Here is a 20856-nt window from a genome sequence, read left to right on the forward strand (position 1 = left end):
CTAGTTAACTGAATCTAAGAGAGAAAAAAATCACCTAGTTCTCTACCTGCTAAGAAACTCATCTTTGTGCATCAGGCCAGGGCACAGTGTGATTTGGGGGAATTGTGTACGGGTAAAGCGGAAAGAAAATTATAGATTTCAAGTCCTATCATTTTAGAGAACTTAAAAAAAATTTTTTTAATGTTTTATTTATTTTTGAGACACACACACACACACACACACACACACACACACACACACACACACACAGAGTGTGAGCAGGGGAGGGGCAGAGAGAGAGGGACAAGAATCCAAAGCAGGGTTCAGGCTCTGAGCCGTTAGCCCAGAGCCCAATGCAGGGCTCGAACCCACAAATGGTGAGATAATGACCTGAGCCAAAGTTGGATCCCCAACCGACTGAGCCACCCAGTCCACGCTGGAGGACTTTTATTTTTAACAAGAAGAAACCAATATCCTAAGAAAAGTATATGAGAATCTATAATATATTAATCCAGACAGAATGAACAAGAGCCTTGAAATTATGTAACATTCCCAGCAATGACCACACACAGAAACCTTTCATTTAAGGAAAATAACTCATGAAATAGAAAAATATTAGATAAAATCCAATACTAGGTCCCATTTTTCTCCCCTTCCACAATTTTGAATGCTAAATTTTAAAGGTCCTTATACAGGTAAATTTCTCATGCCAACACACGTATCAGTAGGAACGCAGATTCTGTATATGCCATGTGACCACGCCAGACAGTGGCCCACACACACAGTGCTAGGTCCAATACAGTCTACGCAGCAAATGATTTTGCATAAAACAGGCACTTTCTTGGATCTCTTCCACACAACACCCATGCTCTATAACCAAACTCCTAATTTAGTGTTTCCTGCACGACGGAGAGGCTCAGCTGAGTTATTAGTCAGCACTGTATGGTTGCTTTTACCCTTAAACAGCAATTGTGCTTCAACCCTCCCCATAACCGCTACCCTTCTATTCCTCAGATATTTAACCACTGAAACAAAATTCACCTATGTTGCCAGACCCACTGGCTAAAATATTTGTAAAAACCTAGGAACTCGTTGAAATTAGTTTTCTGTTTAAGGGAAGAGCATTTTTTCTTATCCGCATCTTTTTAGAAAAGGCTTTACACTTAACTAAATTCGAGATGAAACCCCAGCCACAAAACCTTAGGGACATCCCCTACCCTGCCTAAGACTCTGTCTCCTCTTCAACAAAACGGAGTTAATGAATTCACAGCCATGTTATGAGCCCTAAAGGAGATACATATGCCAATCACGGGGCATCAGTAAACCTTCAACAGGGAGCGTTATTGTTTTTACTTGTTCATTCACAATTGATGCATTAAATTAGCAAAATTCCACAATAAATAACTTAAATGCTCCTGGGAAGCATTTTCCCCCACATCAAAGCTGTAAGAGGGGAAACTCCTCTTCCACACTCCTTTGGTTTCTAAGAGAAGAGGTTTTTGTTTTTGTTTTTTCTTAAATGCTTCAAATTCTTTTTGTCTTATTTCACATTTGGTTCAGAACCCCCCAAAAAGAGAGAAGAGCCATTTATTGCCGACAGCTTTCCACCCTCCTGAAATGTGCCAGAAACCCTGAAAGACAGACAAAAAGCAATTTGGAGAACAAGTTAACACTTAGATATTGAGACTTTTTGTTGGACCAAGTGACAGTGGCCTGTATTGTGCAACACCTTGGCTTTTGCACTTGGATCGCAGATTTTTAACTGTTACAAGCTGGGCTGGCAGTCTCGGGAGAGCCTTGTGGGATTTTCACCTTGGTAGGTCATGGAGCATACGGTGACTTGATCCAAAGGCAAGCAGCTATTTTTATACGGCTGGATGTTGCCGGACCTTAAGCAAATGGCAAGTGGGTCCTGAAGGCCTGACCCAGGCTTTGATTCTGAGCCCAGGCTCGGCAAAAGTTCAGCCTTTGTGATGCAGGCTGCTGAGCTTGACCTTGAGCAATGTGGGCACAGTTTTTACTTAAATAGGCATAGCCATGGCAAAGATTAGCCAAGGCTCTAAAAGAAAGGGTGCTGCAGTGGGAAATAGTATGGACGTTCCTCAAAAAATTGAACACGTACTTACACTATGATCCACCAATTCTACTTCTAGGTACATCCCCAAAAGTGATAGGAGGGATTCAAACAGGTATCTGTACACCCAAATTCATAGCAGTATTATATACAGTAGTCAAAAGTGGAAGCAACCCAAAACCCATCGATGGATGAATGAATAAATAAAACATGGTACAGCCATGCAATGGAATGCTGTTCAGTCTTAAAAGGGGAGGAAATTCTGACACACATATGACAATATGGATGAACCCTGAAAATGTGATAACAAAGTGAAATAAGCCAGACACTAAAAGGCACATATTCTGTGATTCCACTTACATGAAGGAGCCTAGAACAGAGGCAGAAATAATAATGGTAATCAGGGGCTGAGAGGAGAGGTTAACAGGAGAGTTACTATGTACTGTGAGTAAGAGTTTCAGTTTGGAAGATGAAAACACTCTGGACATGGATGGTGGTAATGGCTGCACAAAAACGTGAATCTACTGAACACCACTCAATTGTACAATTAATATGGTATCTTATGGTGTGCACACTTTACCACTAGGAAAGGAAAGGGAAAGGGAGAAGGGAGAACGATAAAGGAAAAGGAAAAGATGTCCTAGTCAGGGCTCTCTCTCCTCAAAATAGAGCTTCTAGAACACCATCTGCTTTTATAACCAGATCTTGAAGAAACTGTTGGGTCCAACTCCAGGCAGGCAGTACAGACGGGTTGTTTGGAATTCTGTTCCTTTTTATGTATTATCTTCATGGCTATGAGTTGGAACTATGAAAAGTCTAGTTTAAATTCATGTGGGCTGGTCCACAGACTCAAAAGTTCCTCCCCAATTCACTGGCTCTAGATTTATTAATCATTTAAACGCTAACTGCTGTTTTAGATTTTCAAGATCCAAAATGACAGATATACAGATGGGTGGCAGATTTTATAAATAAAGAAGCAACAAGGAGGGGTGCCTGGGTGCTCAGTTGGTTAAGGGTCTGACTCTTGGTTTTAGCTCAGGTCATGATCTCCTGGTTCCTGGGTTCGAGCCCTGCACCAGGCTGTGCACTGACAGTGTGGAGCCTGCTTGGGAATCCCTGTCTCCCCCTCTCTGTGCCCCTCTCCGGCATTCTCTCTCTCTCTCAAAAATAAACTTTAAAAAAAAAAAGAAGAAGAAGAAGCAACAAGGGTATTCTCATTAAGGAGCTATGTTCTCATCTTGGGTTGAGTCAGAGAAGCAATTTGACAGAATTATTGCATGCACAAAGAAGGCAACCACTAAGGTCCGTCCTTGGAACAATCCGGTTCACTCTGGAAATCAAAGAGGTGCTAGAAGGTTAGGGAAACATGGTTTAGTCTTCCCATCAGAGCAAGATGAACAAAAAATAAAACAGAAAAGGCAGATTAATGAAGCAAGAGGAAGAGAGGGCTCCCCTTAAAAGGAAGACTAACCTCTTAGGGAACAACCAGAGAGAACGTGAATGAGAAACGAGATTTTTTGAAGGTACAGCCCAAGAGACATACAGAGAGACGGAGACAGCCTGGTATGTAACTGAAATAAGGGAGATAGATCTTTGTGCTTATTGGAGCTTAAAAATATATATAATGAAAGAATAAAAGCAAGATGTTAGCAGACTGGAATTGTTCCCCACAAAGGAATCAGGATTTGGTTATAGGAGGTATGGAGAAATGCACTTCTAAAGCCAGGATCAGAATCCATAGTAAGAGCAACTGAGGACTGAAACAGCTATGCCCAGAGTTATACAGTCCTGGACAGGTTTGGGGGGGGGGGGGGCACTGGGGGCAAGCAGGAATATCAGAGCAGAATGCCCAGAGCATATTAGGTAGAGACACAGTTACTGCCCATGCCCTGGGGGAGCATGTTTGAGAAGTTTATGGAAGTAGGACTCAGTCTAGAGAAGGCACAGCAAAAAGAGGAAACTCATTAAACAGGAACCAGGCCAGACTATCAAGACAGACTGACCCCAGGCCTGATTTAGATGTTGGTCTGATAGGTGAGCATCTCCTATGGAAGACCATCCAATGCAGGGAAGAGAAGTTGTGTTTGAACAACAGATGCTTTCAGCAGACCCAGAACTTACTGATTTTATCTCTTTCCTTTAGGAGAACTCACAAGAAAATATCTAGGGAAACATCTAAAGAAAAAAAAAATCTAGATCAAAAAGTGAAAGAAAAAGGAAAAGGAACGAACCAATTCCAGAAAACAGTAGCAACTTTGCAGGTGTTAGAGAAAGAAAGAGAGCAATAAAAGAAGCTGGTTAAATGGCGAGAAACTCAACTGAGCCTTCCTGAGAGCAAGAGGGGACAGGAAAAGCATATCCTGGAGGCAGAGCCCACAAGTGCAGAGAAAGAAGGGGCACACTCACAACCTGGAGGCCATGGTGAGCGGCTCCCGGCCAACATGCTGTCCCCACCAGGCCCCGAGCTTCCCAAATGTCAACAGCAGCTCCCCTCCAAGAACCTGAAAACAATGCCCCACTTGATGTAGGTGGGGCTAAAAGGTAAAGCCTTCTCTAAGAAGTAGGTCCCAGAAGCCTCAGTGAATCCACAGTAAGAGGCAATGGAAACAACTGTGTACACAGATCTCAATGCCCCTGCCCGGGCACCGTGGACACTCCATCCCTCAATAGGGTGTCCATGCCAGTCAGCACAGGAGTGCCAGAAACAAGGGCTTCCCGCAGAAAGAACAAAGACACACCTGTGACTGGCTGCGACCAGTGCCAAGTCCCAACTCTGAGGGGAGACCAGAGCGCCTCAGGGGCAACTTCCTGAGAGAGGAATACACAGGCTGCCGCCTTAGCCTCCTGACAAGCAATCTCTCCCCACGGAGTTTAAATGCAAAGTCTGAGAATCAAAACAACTGGCATAAACTAAAGCCAAAACCAAGGTGATGCTCTCCATCATCCATCCCTCCTTTCGGCAAAAATGAAGTACTGGGAACAATTCTGCTTAGAATCAGTCCCTTGAGGGCTGGGATGGGAGGCATGTTTTGCAAACCCAGTGGATGTATGGTTGATAATCTGATATTCCTGCGTGTCTTAAGATTCTAGACTCAAGCAAGGCTCAAGAGAGACTCGATATTATTTCTAAAGATATTTTTTATCTTTAAGTAATCCCTACACCCAACGTAGGGCTCGAACTCACAACCCCAAAATCAAGAGTCACATGCACTATGGACTGAGCCAGTCAGACGCCCCGAGAGACTTAATATTAAATTAATGTAACTTGTGAACTCCAGGGAAGCCACACACATCCTAGCGAGAGTGAGCCCCAGCTGCACACAGGCATGGACAACCTCTCTGGCGAAGACCAAATGAGTAAGAAATTGGGGAGGGCTTCAAATTCTTTTAATGTTAACTCACAAGCCAAGATAATTTGATATGGGACTATAGCCTTGAACTTTCATGTCTTGCCAGAAGACTGGATCTCTGAATTTAAAAATTTCCAAGAGTTTCACAATAGGAGAGGGTTTATATTCAAAACTTTATTTTTACAGTTAATTGGTGAATACATTTTAGTTAGGTGCCAGGTACCAATTCTAAGCACTTTATATGCATGAATTTAGTCAATAGCTACAGCCATCCTATGAAGTAGTGCTATTATTATTTATCTTATAGATAAACTGAGACACAAAGAGGTTAGGTAATTTGACCAAGGTCACTCAGACATGACCAAGATTTTTACCCAGGTGGTCAGAATTCACTTTCTTATTCACTCTACCATGCATCTCTATGATGGGGCATCCTTTATGACTGGTATTTTTTTTATTGGAGTAGCTTTACTCTGTTATTTGAGCCCACTGCAAAAGCTCTGATAAGCTGTATTGGATATCATACTTGAAAAGAATTTGGAATGGGAAACAGATGGGGACATGAACTCTCAACCTTGACTCTAGTGTGGCTTTGGAAAAGATTATTAATGAATTATTCTAATCTATCTCAGAGCTTTCTAGGGGCAAACTCAACAATGCTCCCCAACAGGCTAAGGATAATCAAAGAAATGGGGGTTTGGGTCCAGTGGGAGGAGAAACAGGCTAAGGAAAGTGGGAACACAGTTGCCAGAAGCCTGCTGATCTCCTTGTCAGGGGAAGGGGGGACTCAGGCTTAATAAAAGGCAAGCCCAATGAGTCAAGGGTATAAAAAACTGAGGAATGTTACAAGGAAAGGATTCTCTTTTCCTAACTTCACTTGTCCTTTGGCCCCAAGTCTTCCTCTCCCCTTATAGGTAGGGGAGGGTTGCTTGTCAATGGGCCACAGACCATGATGCTGTGCTGTAGACAGTGAAGAGAAGGATAGGGGCTCAGAGGGGAGCTGCCTTCTTTCTCTCTACTCTGGAGAAGGGTGTCTGTCCTTCAGATTCAAACTCCCCTTCTGATGGGCCGCTCCACAATCTACCCGAGGGGACAGGGAATTAGTAACTGGCTCTCTGACCTCAGCTGATACATGAGAATGTGGCTCATCAGCAATATGAAGGTGGCATTTTGGTTCCCTAACTCCTGATTCTTATACATACATTAGTTCAGAACCATATGTAATTTATTGGGCATCTTCATATACCCCAACAAAAGTTTCTAGAACAGAGTATAATGAAAGTCTGAAAGAAGTAAAAAAAGATTCGTATCTTACAACTTCTTAAATAACTGAGGTTATAGTTTCTTTTTAAGATCATTTATTCAAGTATCAAACATTTATTCACTGTACGTTATATGGCCAGACTGCCAGGTGGTAAGAAAACAAACATTGGCTAAGACAGGATTCCTGCACTTAAGGAGCTTATAATATTAGCAAAGGAAATGCATAAAAACAAAAGCTTCTAAATACTGTGTTTGCGATGCTAGGGATCTCTCATTTTCAGTAAAGAGCTAGTCAATTCTCCTGGAAGGCAGAAAAGACACAAGGTAATAATCACTGAGTTAAAGGAGGGACCAGGAAACTGATCAAGAACACTGCTCTCTCCTGCTAAGACAGTAGAGATTTTAAGGAAGCAACGGGGGAAGACGGAGGGAAGGGGGACTGCCTGCCCTGCAGGACACAGAAGAGAAACACCCGCCCCCACACACACGTAGGTATTCTCTCTAGACTTTCCCATGCTTCCTCCCTTCCTTCCACTCACCAGCTCCCACCCTCAACCCCTCCGGTCTCGGCTTCCCAAGTTCCCATCCCCTTGAATCATTCTCATTGGAATGAGATGAAAAAGAGAAAAATGTACAAATTTTAGCAATTTCCTTGCTTTTAAAAGCCATATTCGGAGGTAGGTAGGTAGAGGAAAATTAAGTAATGGCACATATTTACCTAACATATAGTAATAGCTTTCCAGAGTCTGACAGTCTATCATTTTTATGTAAAAAAAAAAAAATCAAACTTTTATCAGGCAAAGAAATGGTATTAAATATATTATTGATGTCACACGGATCTGTAGGAATTCTCAGCTGTCACACTCAGAAAATCTGTTTCTTTCATTTAACTAATGACGGAAGTCCATCAAGAAAACAGGACAGCTACAGAGGTTAAAGAACCTTTCCCTATTCTGTTTTCCATCTCCAATCCTAGATGAGACTCTTGTACCTTATTTGTTAGTGGGAAATGTGCCCCCTTCTTTTCTGTCAAACTGTGGTTGAAAAAACTTTCCTTGGTCCTCTCCCTATACTGATTTTACAGCTTCCCTTCCAGATTGCCACACTTAATTGACAGGGATCAGCACCTCAGCAGCCAAGAAAGAAGCAGGAAAACAACTTAGGGTACCTTCTCCCAGGCTGGCAGGAACCAGGCTCCACACAGACCTGGGGCCACAGCCCTTGCCTGACACCTGTCCCGGGCAGGCAGGCACAGGGGCCTGATGTCACCACTCCAAAAGCGAAGGCTGTGCCAGTCTCAAAAGGTTAGGAACTCCTGGTCTGAAATGCATTAGGTATCACGCAGCACACCCAGAAATAATCTCTCCTTTACTCAATCCAGCAACATTATGCTGTGATGGGAAGGGGAACCCTTCATTGTATACATGCACACTCAGGAAATACACTGAAAGGAAATGACAAAACATTTTTTAATGTTTTTGTTTGTTTTTATTTTTGAGACAGAGAGATACACAGAGTGTGAGCAGGGGAGGGAGGGAGCTGTCAGCACGAAGCCCAAGGTGGGGGTCGAGATCATGACCTGAGCCAAAGCTGGACACTTAACCAACTGAGCCACCCAGGTGCCCACTAGGATATGACAAAATATTAATCCTAGTTACCTTTGCCGAGTGTGACTGTAGTCTTGGGGCTTATTTCTAATTTTTCGCTTCTCTGGTTTCCCATGTTATGTTCTGATTACATAATAATTTTTGTATAATCACAATCTCACTTTTAGATAATGTGATAATATGGTATCATGTTAGGACACACACACACACTTTTATTTGGTGGGACTGTGTGTCATGTGTTTTCCTCTAACTTCAAAACTTATCTGGGTTTCCCACACTGCCTTATCATTTTATTTTTAACAATAGACATTATTTTATAATGATTCTAATACCAATAACTAAGTTCCTGTAAATCTCTGAGACGAGCCTATCGTGATAGTGAGCCTCTATGCCAGATCCTGAGATGATGCCAATTTCTAACACTGTTTTGCCCAAATAAACCACTGAAACACTCCTCAAATCTCAACAGTCTGGAACCAAAATAGCACTGTAAAAAAACATTAAAAGATAAAAACTCTCACTTTTTCATAAGCCTAGCACAACTGTATTTATGTATTCTATCCCACTGTGTATTTCATAGTTACACTCACCAAGTATAACCTAGCTTATATTCTACTATTCCCTTGTCAAACAAAGCATCAGAATTATAACTTGGAAGAACTACTTAACAGTCTACATGTTGATATAATCACATTCATCAAATCCTCTTTCTACTGTCGAGCCTTTAAACTGTCTCCATTGTTCTTCTGCCATTATAAAAATGTAGCCAAACCCCACATTTTATTTGCCATTAATCTCTCTTGGAATGTGAGTTACTAAGTGCACAGATGTGGAAGTCATCGCGACACTGAACTATACATGGCGCAAATCCCTCGGCAGAGCACGCTGGCACTGCCCATCCCAGCTCGGCTCTCGGCCTCCACCAGGTAACTTAAACTCTACGTCCATCCTACAGTTTCTAAAATAAGGATATTACCACCTGCCCTAGCAGTAAATCTGGTGAAGGTCAAAGTGGCTGATGTGGTGAAAAGGGGAAGTTATGCAAATCTTACATGTTACGACAGGTAGATACGCTATTTGGGGATCTCGACTCAGATGCCCACTGACTCACCTACTTATTAAAAACTGTGGGGGCCTCAATGTACTAAACACTAAGCTGATGTTGAGATTATAAAAATGAAAAAGAAACAGGCCCGTGGAAGAGAGCCTCATGGAGGACGACACAGGATGACACCAAACGTTCAAGCAGGGGTCTGAACCACATGCCAGGGGGACTGGAACACAGACTTGCCCAGGGCCCAGGGGAGGCTGCGGAGGAGCTGATACCTGAACCAGGTCTCAGAGGAGGGAGCGAGAAGGACAATGAGGGTTAGAAGGGGGTGAAAGCCTATGAAGGAAAGGCAGTATGTAAAAAGGGATGGCCCGTTTCAACAGCAAGCGATTTTGGAGGCCGGAGTGGAGAAGAGAAGGGCAGGACGTCTGAGGCTGGAGAGGAGGCTGGAGCAGGTGTCGAGGGCCTCATATGCCAAGCTCCGGGGCTCGGGCTTTATGCTGAAACCAACAGGGGCCCAGCTAGTACAGAGACCAGGGAAGCACTGAACAGCTTTGTCTGGGAGGACATGAGAGCAGCAGTGTGACACATGGAGCAGAGAATGACTGGGACAATAACCCGGGGGTCAAATAATGACAAGACTACAACAAAAGCAGAAGAACCTCAGACTTTTACTCAGACCCACTGCAACAGTGGCCTCTCATCTGCTAGGAGCCCTCGCTTCATAAAGGGCCAAACAAATGAAAAAGAAGGGCCAGATGAAAAGGTTGAAAAAGAAAAAAGCAGACACACATGGGCAGCAGAGAGGCGAAAGGTATACCCTCCTCCCCACTGAACCTAGTGGCTGTTACAACACATCACCAAAAATCTAGACAGAAAAGAAATCACACACACACTCTTGTTTCCAGCAGAAGAAAGGGAGCCATTCAATCCGATTCAACTGAGCAGGAAAAACGCAAAAGTCAGATACCAATGGGTAAAGACACAAATAAAACGGACCAAAATGAGCCCAAAGTGCAAAAAAAATGAGATAACATAACAATGATTATTGGCACCCTCTTTTATCCCATGAGATGGAGCTAAGGAAGCAAGTGAAAGCAAAGCTGACAATATCTTAATTTCTGCCCAAACCTTCTCACTCTCTAGCGTTCTAGCAGACCCACCTTCCAGCTCCCAACTGAACCAGAGTACCTCCCAAACCCTCTATCCCGTTTTGAGGGAAGCTGAACTCAACACTCACCTCAGATGATGGGTTCTTGACCAAAAAACAGAAAGAAGGAAAAACAGAAGAGCAAAATGAAGACATTTCTTTCTGAGAAAGCATAGCTGGCAATTATGGCCACTTAAACACAACACAAACACATATATGTATGAAGTTTAAATGCAAAAATATTATAGTCAGGGGCGCCTGGGTGGTTCAGTTGGTTAAGTATCTGACTCTCAGTTTTGGCTCAGGTCATGACCTCGTGGTTTGGGAGTTTGAGCTCCGCACTGGGCTCTGTGCTGACAGTGCAAAGCCTGCTTGGGATTCTCTCTCCCTCTCTCTCTGCCCCTCCCTGCTTTCTCTCTCTCTCAAAATAAGTAAATGAACATCTTTAAAAAATGGGACTACTAGATACCCACATGCAGAAGAATGAATTAGGATCCCTAGCTCATACTATACACTAAAATGTCAAAATGCATCATAGACCTAAATGTAAGAGATAAACTATAAAACTCTTTGAAGAAAACAGAGGTAAATCTTGGTAACTGTGGACCTTTTTAGATAGGACACTAAAAGCATAAGTTACAAAGGAAAAAACAGGCAAAATTGAAGTTCATCAAAACTGAACACTTTTGTACTTTAAACAACACCATCAAGAAAATGAAAAAACCAACACAGAATGAGAGAAGTATTTGCAAATCATGTACTTGATAAAGGCCTAGTATCAGAATACGTAAAGAACATTTACATCTCAACAAGGACAAAACAAACAATCCAATTTTAAGGTGGGCAAAAGACTTGAATAGACATCTCTCCAAAAAAGATACACAAGTGACCAATAAGCACATTGAAAAGATGCTCAACATCATTAGTCATCAGGAAAATGCAAACCAAACACTTAAGCTATCACTTCGCATCCACTAGGATGTTCTTTAAAAACCAAAAAACATAAAGTAAGTTTTGGTAAAGCTGTAGAAAAACTGGAATCCTCATATATTGCTGGTGAGACTGTAAAATGATACAACCACTTTTTGACAGTTACTCAAATGTTAAACATATAATTACCATATGACCACAAAAGTCCACTCCTATGTACACACCCAAGAGAACAGTAAACATATGTCCACATGAACTTGTACGAAAATGTTCACTGCAACAGTTTTGATAATAGCCAAAAAGTGGAAACAAATCAAATTCCTGCCAATTGGTAAATGATGAAACAAAGTATGGTATGTCCATACAATGGTTCACTAGTATAGGGTAATAAAAAAGAATAAAAGACTGATATGCGCTATGACATGAATGAAGCTTAAAAACATTAAGTGAAAGAAGCCAATCATGAAAGATCACACATTTCATTTATATGAAACATCCAGAAGAGACAAATCTATAGAGACAGAAAACTTAGGGGTGGTTGCCAGGAACTGCAGCCGTGGAAATGTTCTAAAATTAGACTACGGTGGTGGCTGCACAATTCTTGAATATACTAAAAACTGCCGAATGGATCAAGTCTGTGGTATGTGAGTTATAGCTCAATAAAGCTGTTAAAAAATAAATTAAAATGCAAAAAAAAAAAAAAAACAGAACAAAGAACCCCTGAAACTGCTCCCATGGGGAGAGCTACAGACGTCCCTCCAGCCGGAACTTCATCTGACCAGTGTTCACTGAGCGCCTCTGCCGGAGGCCCTGGGCTAGGTGTAGGGGACCCTGTGGACAGCAACAGCAGACAGTCTCTGCTTCCACGGGGCTACAATTTCACGGAGGGAAGGAAAGGGTGGCTGAGTAATGGGGATAAGCGTTCTAAGTGGGAAGAACACAGTTCTACGACAGTCCATCCAGGGACCTGAACTAGGATGGGGAGAGATGGCAAGACTCTGAAGAAGTGGAGCTTGAGCTGAAACAGAAAGGATGAAATCAGGGCTACTCCAGAGGACAGTTGGGACGGGGGAATCTGAGGAAACTGCAGGCACAAAGGACGTGTGGAGGAGTGAAAACGGCATGGGTGAGCAAGCAGAGGAAGCAAGCCTTAGAGCCACACTAAGAACCTGGTTTAAATCCTGAGACCTGCAGGAATACACTGAAAGGTGTTAAGCAGATGACTAGTGTGGTCCAACTTGCATTTTAGGAAAAGAGACTTTTGAAAGGGCCAGACTAGATGCTGGCAGATCTGTTAAGGGGCCACTGGAGTAGACTGGGAAAGAGATGATGACAGCCTGGATGCAGGAAAACAGGCAGCAGGCATCACGGTCAGCAGATAAGATCTGTCAGGTACAATGCATATAACGTGCAAGCTCTCCTCACAGCAAGGTCTCTCACAGGCCTCGTAGAGAGGCCTGCATGGTCATTGCCTCTTTCCCTTAATTCTCTGTATCCTTAAATTAACCCCTACTAAGATATCTGAACACCTGTCTCTGTTTCAATACTTTTATCACCACTAATACAGCATCTGGCATTCAAAGCTTCCAGTCTCAGTAACCAGAGAAACGTGGCCATTCTCAGCCACCCCCTTTGCTGAAGGACGGCCCTGAGATAAGGCTAAAAACATTCAGCAGGAAAAACCCATGCTATCAGCATATGCAAGTTACACTTACCCCAGCCCTTTCAACCCCTTACAAAAATGCAAGTCAGTTCAGATCATTTTTATGCTAGAAACCATTCAATACAAGGGCACTTAAGTGGCTCAGTTGGTTACAGTCAGACTCGTTTTCGGCTCAGGTCATGATCTCACCATGCAAGAGTTCAAGCCCCACATCGGGCTCTGCACTGCCTGCTTGAGATATTCTCTCTCTCTCTCTCTCTCTCTCTTTCTCTCTGCCTTCCCCTGTTTGCTCTCTCTCTCTGAAAAGAAATAAACTTAAAAAAAAAAGTTCAATACATCCCCATTGGTCTTAGGATTTAAACCAAATCCAAATGTACAAACTAAAAGAAATCTTCCTTAAAATCCTGGGAGGAAGGGCTATTCAGTTTTATCAAAGTAAAAATAATACCAAAAATTCCCAAGAATTATCTAAGTGATGACAAATCTCCCAGACATTACATTGCAGGTAAATTAGTTTTATTTGTCTTCTCACTGGAATGTAAGCTCCAGGAAGATGGAAATACTAAACCAGTGCCTGCCCACAGCAGAGGAAGACTACTGAATGAAGGAAAGCCCCAGGCACTACTGGGACTGACACAAAGTTCTAAGCAATATTCTTTATTCACTAATCAGAAAGAAAGGGTCAGTAAGGTGATACACTGGTTCAAGACTTTTCTTGGAGCGCCTGGGTGGCTCAGTGGGTTAAGCGTCTGACTTCGGCTCAGGTCACTATCTCATGGTTCACGAGTTTGAGCCCCACGTTGGGCTCTGTGCTGACAGCTCAGAGCCTAGAGCCAGCTTCAGATTCTGTGTCTCCCTCTCTCTCTGCCCTTCCCCTGCTCATGCTCTGTCTCTCTCTCTCTCTCTCTCTCCAAAAAACAAACATATATATAAAAAAAAGGAATTTTCTCAATTTCAAAAGTTAGCCATAGTTACAAGGAAATAAGTCAAAGGGGAAAAGTGGTCAAACTTATACACTATAAATGAAATGCATATTAAAACAACATTAAGGTATCATTACAGCTGACCCTTGAATACCATGGGTTGAACTGTGCAGGTCCACTGATATGCAAATTTCTTCAATAAATAGAGAACAGTACTGTAAATGTATTTCTCTTCCTTATGATTTTCTTAGTAACATTTTTCCTAGCTTACTTTATTGTAAGAATACAGTATATAATACATACAACACAGAATACGTGTTAATCAACTATTTATGTTATCTGTAGGGCTTCTGGTTAACAGCAGGCTGCCAGCAGTTAAGTTTCTGGGGAATCAAAAGTTATACACAGATTTTGAACTGCATTGAGGGTTGATACTCATAGCCTCTGCACTGCTCAAGGGTCATCTGGATATACACTCTAAAACATCAAAAACATTTCTTTCCACTGAGCCACACTCAAGAAAGGCTAGGACTAGGGAGAGGAGAAGATAGTAAGACATTCCTGAAAAAATATCATTACTAGTGACCATAGCAGTCTGTCTTCTTGAAAAGCAACCTGGCAATATTTAACAAGCTCTATAAAATGGTTCATGGTCTTGAACTACAGACACTCTCTTTACAAAATATATCCTGAGGAGACGGGTAATCCAAAAAGGAAATAAAAAACTTATAAAACATGTACATGGACTAATGGTAGTAATAACGAAAAACTGGAAACACTTCAAATGATCAAAAACAAGATAAAGCCAACTATGACAAAGCAACACTATGGACTATACAGCCTTTCAAAAGAAGAACATGGATTCCACTGACACAACATCAGGATTTTTTCAAAAAGCGGAAAATAGTAAAATACCAATTCTAAAAGCTGGTGAGTTTAACATCTCTAGCAATCCTATATAAAAAGGGCTGTAAAAGATACATAACTTTAGAAGACTACAAAGTTTGGCGTTTGCTAGAATTCAAAATAAATCCACCATTAAAATTACCTGGGTTTGTGAAAGCTGAATGCTCTGAACCTGTGGGAGCAGAAAATAAGCATTTGGTAGCTGTTTTGCAGACCCTTCTGTAGAGATTCTTCGAGTGCCAATTCCAGAAACCTTCAGAAAAAAAAGAAGTTAATTACTCCTCTATTTGTTTTGAAACATATTTGCCGTAATGTTAAAATACCTTTCCAAAGGCAATCTGTATTCACCACCTTGACCTTTAACACGGTATTAATCCAGGGGCACCCAGGTGGCTCAGTTGGTTAAGCGCCCGACTTCAGCACAAGTCATGATCTCACGGTTCGTGAGTTCAAGCCCTGCATTGGGCTCTGTGCTGACAGCTCAGAGCCTGATGCCTGCTTCAGACTCTGTGTCTCCCTCTCTCCACCCCTCCCCTGCTTGTGTGCGTGCTCGCTCTCTCAAAAATAAATAAATAAATAAATAAATAAATAAATAAATAAATAAATAAATAAATAAATAAATAGTTTAAAGACTGTATTAATCCTTGGGGCGCCTGGGTGGCTCAGTCGGTTAAGTGTCCGACTTCGGCTCAGGTCATGATCTCACGGTCCGTGAGTTCAAGCTCCACGTCAGGCTCTGTGCTGACAGCTCAGAGCCTGGGGCCTGTTTCAGATTCTTTGTCTCCCTCTCTCTGACCCTCCCCCGTTCATGCTCTGTCTCTGTCTCAAAAATAAATAAACATTAAAAAATAAAATTTAAGGACTGTATTAATCCAGTTACTATATTTATCTCTGTCTACAAAAGAAAGTAACAAAAGTTGCTACATTTAAGCTCAATGTTCCTCACTGTAGCAAAGCTTTTCAGATATAGACAATTTTTCCATTAGGGAAACAAGTGTTAAATGGAATCCAATAATAAATAATAATGAAAATGACAGATCTTGGCTTGATGCTACGTCGTATTAAATAAGTCACAGATACCACTTAAGATAAAGATTCCTAACTACTTTTGTGAACAACTACGAAAAGATTCTTCACTCTCCATCCCTGGTGCCTTGATATCAATAGTAAGCTCCCTGAGAACTGGCCCCCAAACATGCAATCCTTGTCCCCTGATCAGAAATATTCCCGAGCCTAGAAGGGACGAAGGCAAAATCAGTAGAGACTGCCTTTATAGCTCCTCCCTCTGGACTGCTCATGAGGTGAGGGCAGAGTTCTGAAAGTACACTCTATTTTATAACAGAAATAGAATACGGTAGACTTCTGTGTTTTGTTCCAATGTCCTTCAGAGATTCATGGTGAGAGTTACAGCTCTGTACTCTGAGCCGAAGACAGTCCCATGTGTGTGGCATGGGATGCAGAAGAAGGGTGAAAGCTGGTGAGTTTAACATCACTAACGATCTTATATTCTAATAACATAAGCCAGGTGGCAACATTTCCAAAAGTCTTTTACAAAACATCCAAACCCCTTTGTTAAATCAACAACAAAATCATAGGACAAGAGGGAAAAACTTACTTACATGATAGGGAAGGACTCCATACGAGGAGGTATTAATAAATAAAGAACTTTCAATGCTTCCTTCTTCAGTAGGTAAGAAAATAATTCTGAAGGACGTTTTCCCCATTGCTGGAATTACCTGAAAGAAAGGTACCAAATTAGCCATTGGGAATGGCCCTCTTTAAAAGATGTCTTTCAGAGACTTTCTTTTTGACAATTTCTGTTAACAGATGTCTGCATATCTGTACCCTTGATTCAGAAGTATCATGAATCCTTAGGAATCCCCCAAATGGAACAAAATCCAACAATCTAAGAAGGTATCGAAGGACATACCACAGACTTACAGCAAGGCAGCTGCCGAGTGCTTTCACTTTGGATTGGGAACCCTGTGCCCTCACATCCTCCCTTTTCCCTCCTCTTCTGCACCCACGTGTGTTCAACGGCCTTTATCGAACACAGTTCTAACCTTACTTAAGTAGAAGGAGCCACTGATGTACAAACCTGGCAATACCTAATAAAAATCGGAAGCTGCATTTATCTGGACAATCATAAACAGAATAGTGGACTTCCTCTTACACCATTTCCTTGGTCTTATATTTAAAAGAAAAAAAGTATATCAGGTAGACATCAGTACACTAAATAAACAAATAAATAAAACCCACCAATGATTGGGATCTTCAAAGACCACTGAAATCTACACTACTAGAAGACCAGGGTCTGGAGCTCTCTGTTACGGTGCAAATTAACTTTATAAGGAGCCATTCACTGCCTCCTACTCCTACACTTAGAAAGGAGTCCAATTCTAGTCAGTGTGCCAGGCAAAGAGACCATGACTATAAAACTTGTATTAATTACTAAATGCTTCAGCATTTGTAGTCATTTCAAGACACATAATACTATATTTCTTTAACCATGAAAAAGTCCTATTAAATACACAAACATTATACTTTGTTTAGACTCTAAACTTCTTTTTCCATGTTTTTTTTCCATGTAGATACCAAGAGCCACCAAAATTATGAACAACTGAAAAAATAAATGCTAAAGCAAACACACAGAAGGGAAGAGTTTGGGTAGCAGAAAAGGGGGAGACAGGGAGCAGAAAGTAAAAACTTCAGGCCAAAGAAAGCAAGAAAATCTGGCAGCCTGCCACAGCATAGTTTCCAAGAGTACATCAACACTTACCCTGCAATGAACAGGAGGCACATGAAAATGTCTAGCAGCTGTAAACACTGAATTCACCACGACCTCACTATCCCTACTAGGGTTATAAGCATAGAGAATCTTTGCTGCAGGGTGACCCAGGAACCTAGGAGGGGAACAAGGAGGAAAAAAAAACAATGTATTATGTGGTTCTAAATATAGCTATCCATCCACCCATCCCTCCATCCACACACATTGTATATATACTTTAATCCCAGAAAGCTGTTGATGTTGGTTAAAGTTAAAAGCAACAATTATTAAATCCTGTTATTACTAAAACATTCAATCCACAAAAACTTTTTAAAGAATCCTTTCTTTTACAAGACACACTTAATGCCAACCAATGGTAACGCCTCACTGACTTTTGTGTTAGAAGAATTCAACACACATGGGCCATTAAATGCTTGCAAATACTCAGAGTAGGAAATAGGTACTCACTCTGACTCAAATGAAAATATGTTTAGGTAAGAAACTGTACTCAGAAAAACCCAGTTTTTTTACAGTTTCTTCTCTGAGTAATAAGTTTAAAGAGGCTTTCCAGGGGAATGGATTTCAACTCACAAAGGGACTTTATCAAGCCTTATGAAAGGAAAACTTAATTGTTGCTAAAGACCATTCTTCTGAGAAAAATGAAAACTCAGCAGCACTTTCTAGCACTTGCTCTTATCCATTCAAATCATGAGTCTTGTAGAAAACCCTGATGAAAGCTTTGGCTCCTCCCTCCACAAACGGGCACACACAAAAGGTTTACACACGGCTCGAAAACACTTGTGCACTAAGGTAAGAATGTCTGCTTTCCAGCAAACACCCTGAGAAGGACGCCCATGTTAATTCTTTCTTTCCTCTGCTTTCTATCCACAAGGCTAGCAAAGGAACTGCAAGGGAACAGAGAGCAATCTCTGGCCAACCTACCTGCCATGTTCCCTGGAATCATTTACCTCTGATTCCTACTGCCCAATACCAAATTCATTCCACTTAACTCACATTGTCATAAACAGAGAGCCAGTGAAAGTTTCACTGAAGCCATTTCTCCAGTTTTAATGCCCTCAGTAGCAGAGACCCAAATACACCGCTCTCCTAAATATGGCCTAGAAATAAAACTATATTTTAAGTTCAGCAAAAATTCATCTACCTTATGCTTGCGTTTCTCTGATTTTATTCTGACTTCTCTGATACTAAGAATTGTGTGTTTTAAGGAAAATTAAGTGCGTGCTGTCTGTCTTACGTGTAACAGTGGGATTTCCAAACTATTATACCACTGCCATCAAATCTCTCACATTCTTCTTCCAGCTTTCCTCCTACTTTTTTTCAAGATTTTATTTTTAAGTGATCTCTACACCCAACATGGGGCTTGAACTCACGACCCCAAGATCAAGAGTCGCATGCTCTACAGACTGAGTCAGCCAAGCCAAGCGCCAACACCCCCACTACTTTTAATCACAAGTCTTAACTGAAGGTTTAATACAGCCAATGTGTTATTTTCAAAAACGGGTTCTTTACACCCAGTGATAAATAAAATATACATCAGTGTGATCAAAACCTTGATTTTTTTTAGTGTTTGTAGCTAATACAACTAAAAATATTTTAGACTACCATGAGCACAAAAGGTCACCTCAGGGAGTCCTGCTTGGGGAGGATGGGGCTCACATTTGTCTTTTCCTTCCATTAAATTAAAAAAATAAAGACTTCCATGGTTTTAGGTTTTAGGTAAATAATACGATTCAATCAGCAAAGCTATTAATACTTGTCCTCAAAGCTTTATCCCCCATTCATATCACTGGAATATAAGATTTTTAGTTCAAAAAAATACAAATGTTTCCCAGACGAAAACACATTAAAAAATCGTACTGCAAAACTGCAACTCTAGGGAGCCCAGTGACTGTGTTCCCCCAGAAACCTCACCAGACCTGACCCAGACCTGGTTACCACTGGGCTATTTTTATTCTATGTTTTTTAATTCTATTTTTAAAAGCGTTATGAGGATAAGAATTTCCTTCACTAGTGACAACTGGAAGGTACTCTTTAATTTAATACTACAAAAGAATGATTAAAATCTTTTAGGAATGATTAGTACTTTTAATCTCAGGACCAGTGGGATATTAACCCTTAACAACAAATCCTACAAAGTGGATTGTAGGCAGAAGGCAGCTGCCAGAAGGCAGCTGGGTAACACTCCCCTGGTTCTGCATCCCAGAGGAAAACCAAAGCTATGAAAAAGGGATGGGGTTTGCCCAAGGTCAGCTTCAAAATAAACAATAGCAAAAGCTGAACAAGGGCAGTGAAGAAATCAGAAGGAGAACACTTGGGCTGAAGTTTGAATCTAATGCCTATAAATTAGACCATTTGTTAAAAGTAAGGTAAAACTTGACTAATTTTAGAAGTGTTCTAATTGACTACAGTTTGTTTTTGAGACTTTTTTAAAACTTCAGCAAAAATAACTTATTCCCTTAATCATATCCTAGATCTCGCTTATTAAAAAAAAAATAGCATGGTATGTGCTGACTTAGAAATGAGAAGACAATTCTAAGATTTATTCTGTTACTTCTAGCAAAATGCCCTTGGGCAAAATACATTACTTCTTAGCAAGAAATACATAAGCATCTGTAGTCCATGCTCAAATATAGAGATATGTGAAAATCTCACACAGACACACACGCACGCGCCTCTCTGTATGTGTGTGTGTCACTCTCTCAGATTATACCTACCTCCACTAGTCCACTATCCTTCTAGGATTGATATAAAACTCAACTGACAAGAGACATGATTGTACTTTGAGAACTATAAAGTACTACATACACAAAACTGTATCATCCAAAGATGATTCAAGTCTAAAATGTAGTAACCTTTTTGGGGGTGCCTGGGTGGCTCATTTGATTAAGTATCTGACTCTTGGTTTTAGCTCAGGTCATGATCTTGCAGTTCATGAGTTCGAGCCCCACATCGGGCTCTGCGCTGACAGCAGAACCTGCTTGGGATTCTCTCTCTCCCCCTTTCTCTCTGCCCCTCCCCTGCTCGCTGTCTCTCTCAAAGTAAACTCAAAAAAAATTTTTTTTAATGTATAAAGATTTTAAACATTTGTTTTTCAACCTGCTTCCAGTTATGGGGACCAGAAAATGATGCATATAGCTAATTAACATATGTTGCTAATACATCTATACATTCA

The 20856-nt window shown here is 41.3% G+C and overlaps 1 protein-coding gene across 2 annotated transcripts in view; it reads right to left on the bottom strand.

The window, feature by feature from the left end:
* The window catches only part of TMEM131L (transmembrane 131 like), a 167794-nt gene that overhangs the window by 66043 nt on the left and 80895 nt on the right, over nt 1–20856 (bottom strand). For both annotated transcript variants that reach the window (XM_027067612.2, XM_027067606.2), the window contains exons 5-7: nt 17676–17799; nt 16516–16632; nt 15039–15149 (exon numbers count right to left, since the gene is read on the bottom strand). In XM_027067612.2, coding sequence (XP_026923413.2) covers nt 15039–15149; nt 16516–16632; nt 17676–17799 — 352 coding nt within the window. The remainder of the gene's footprint in view (nt 1–15038; nt 15150–16515; nt 16633–17675; nt 17800–20856) is intronic.

The sequence above is a fragment of the Acinonyx jubatus genome, chromosome B1, assembly GCF_027475565.1.
Source record: "Acinonyx jubatus isolate Ajub_Pintada_27869175 chromosome B1, VMU_Ajub_asm_v1.0, whole genome shotgun sequence".
Classification (NCBI taxonomy): domain Eukaryota; kingdom Metazoa; phylum Chordata; class Mammalia; order Carnivora; family Felidae; genus Acinonyx; species Acinonyx jubatus.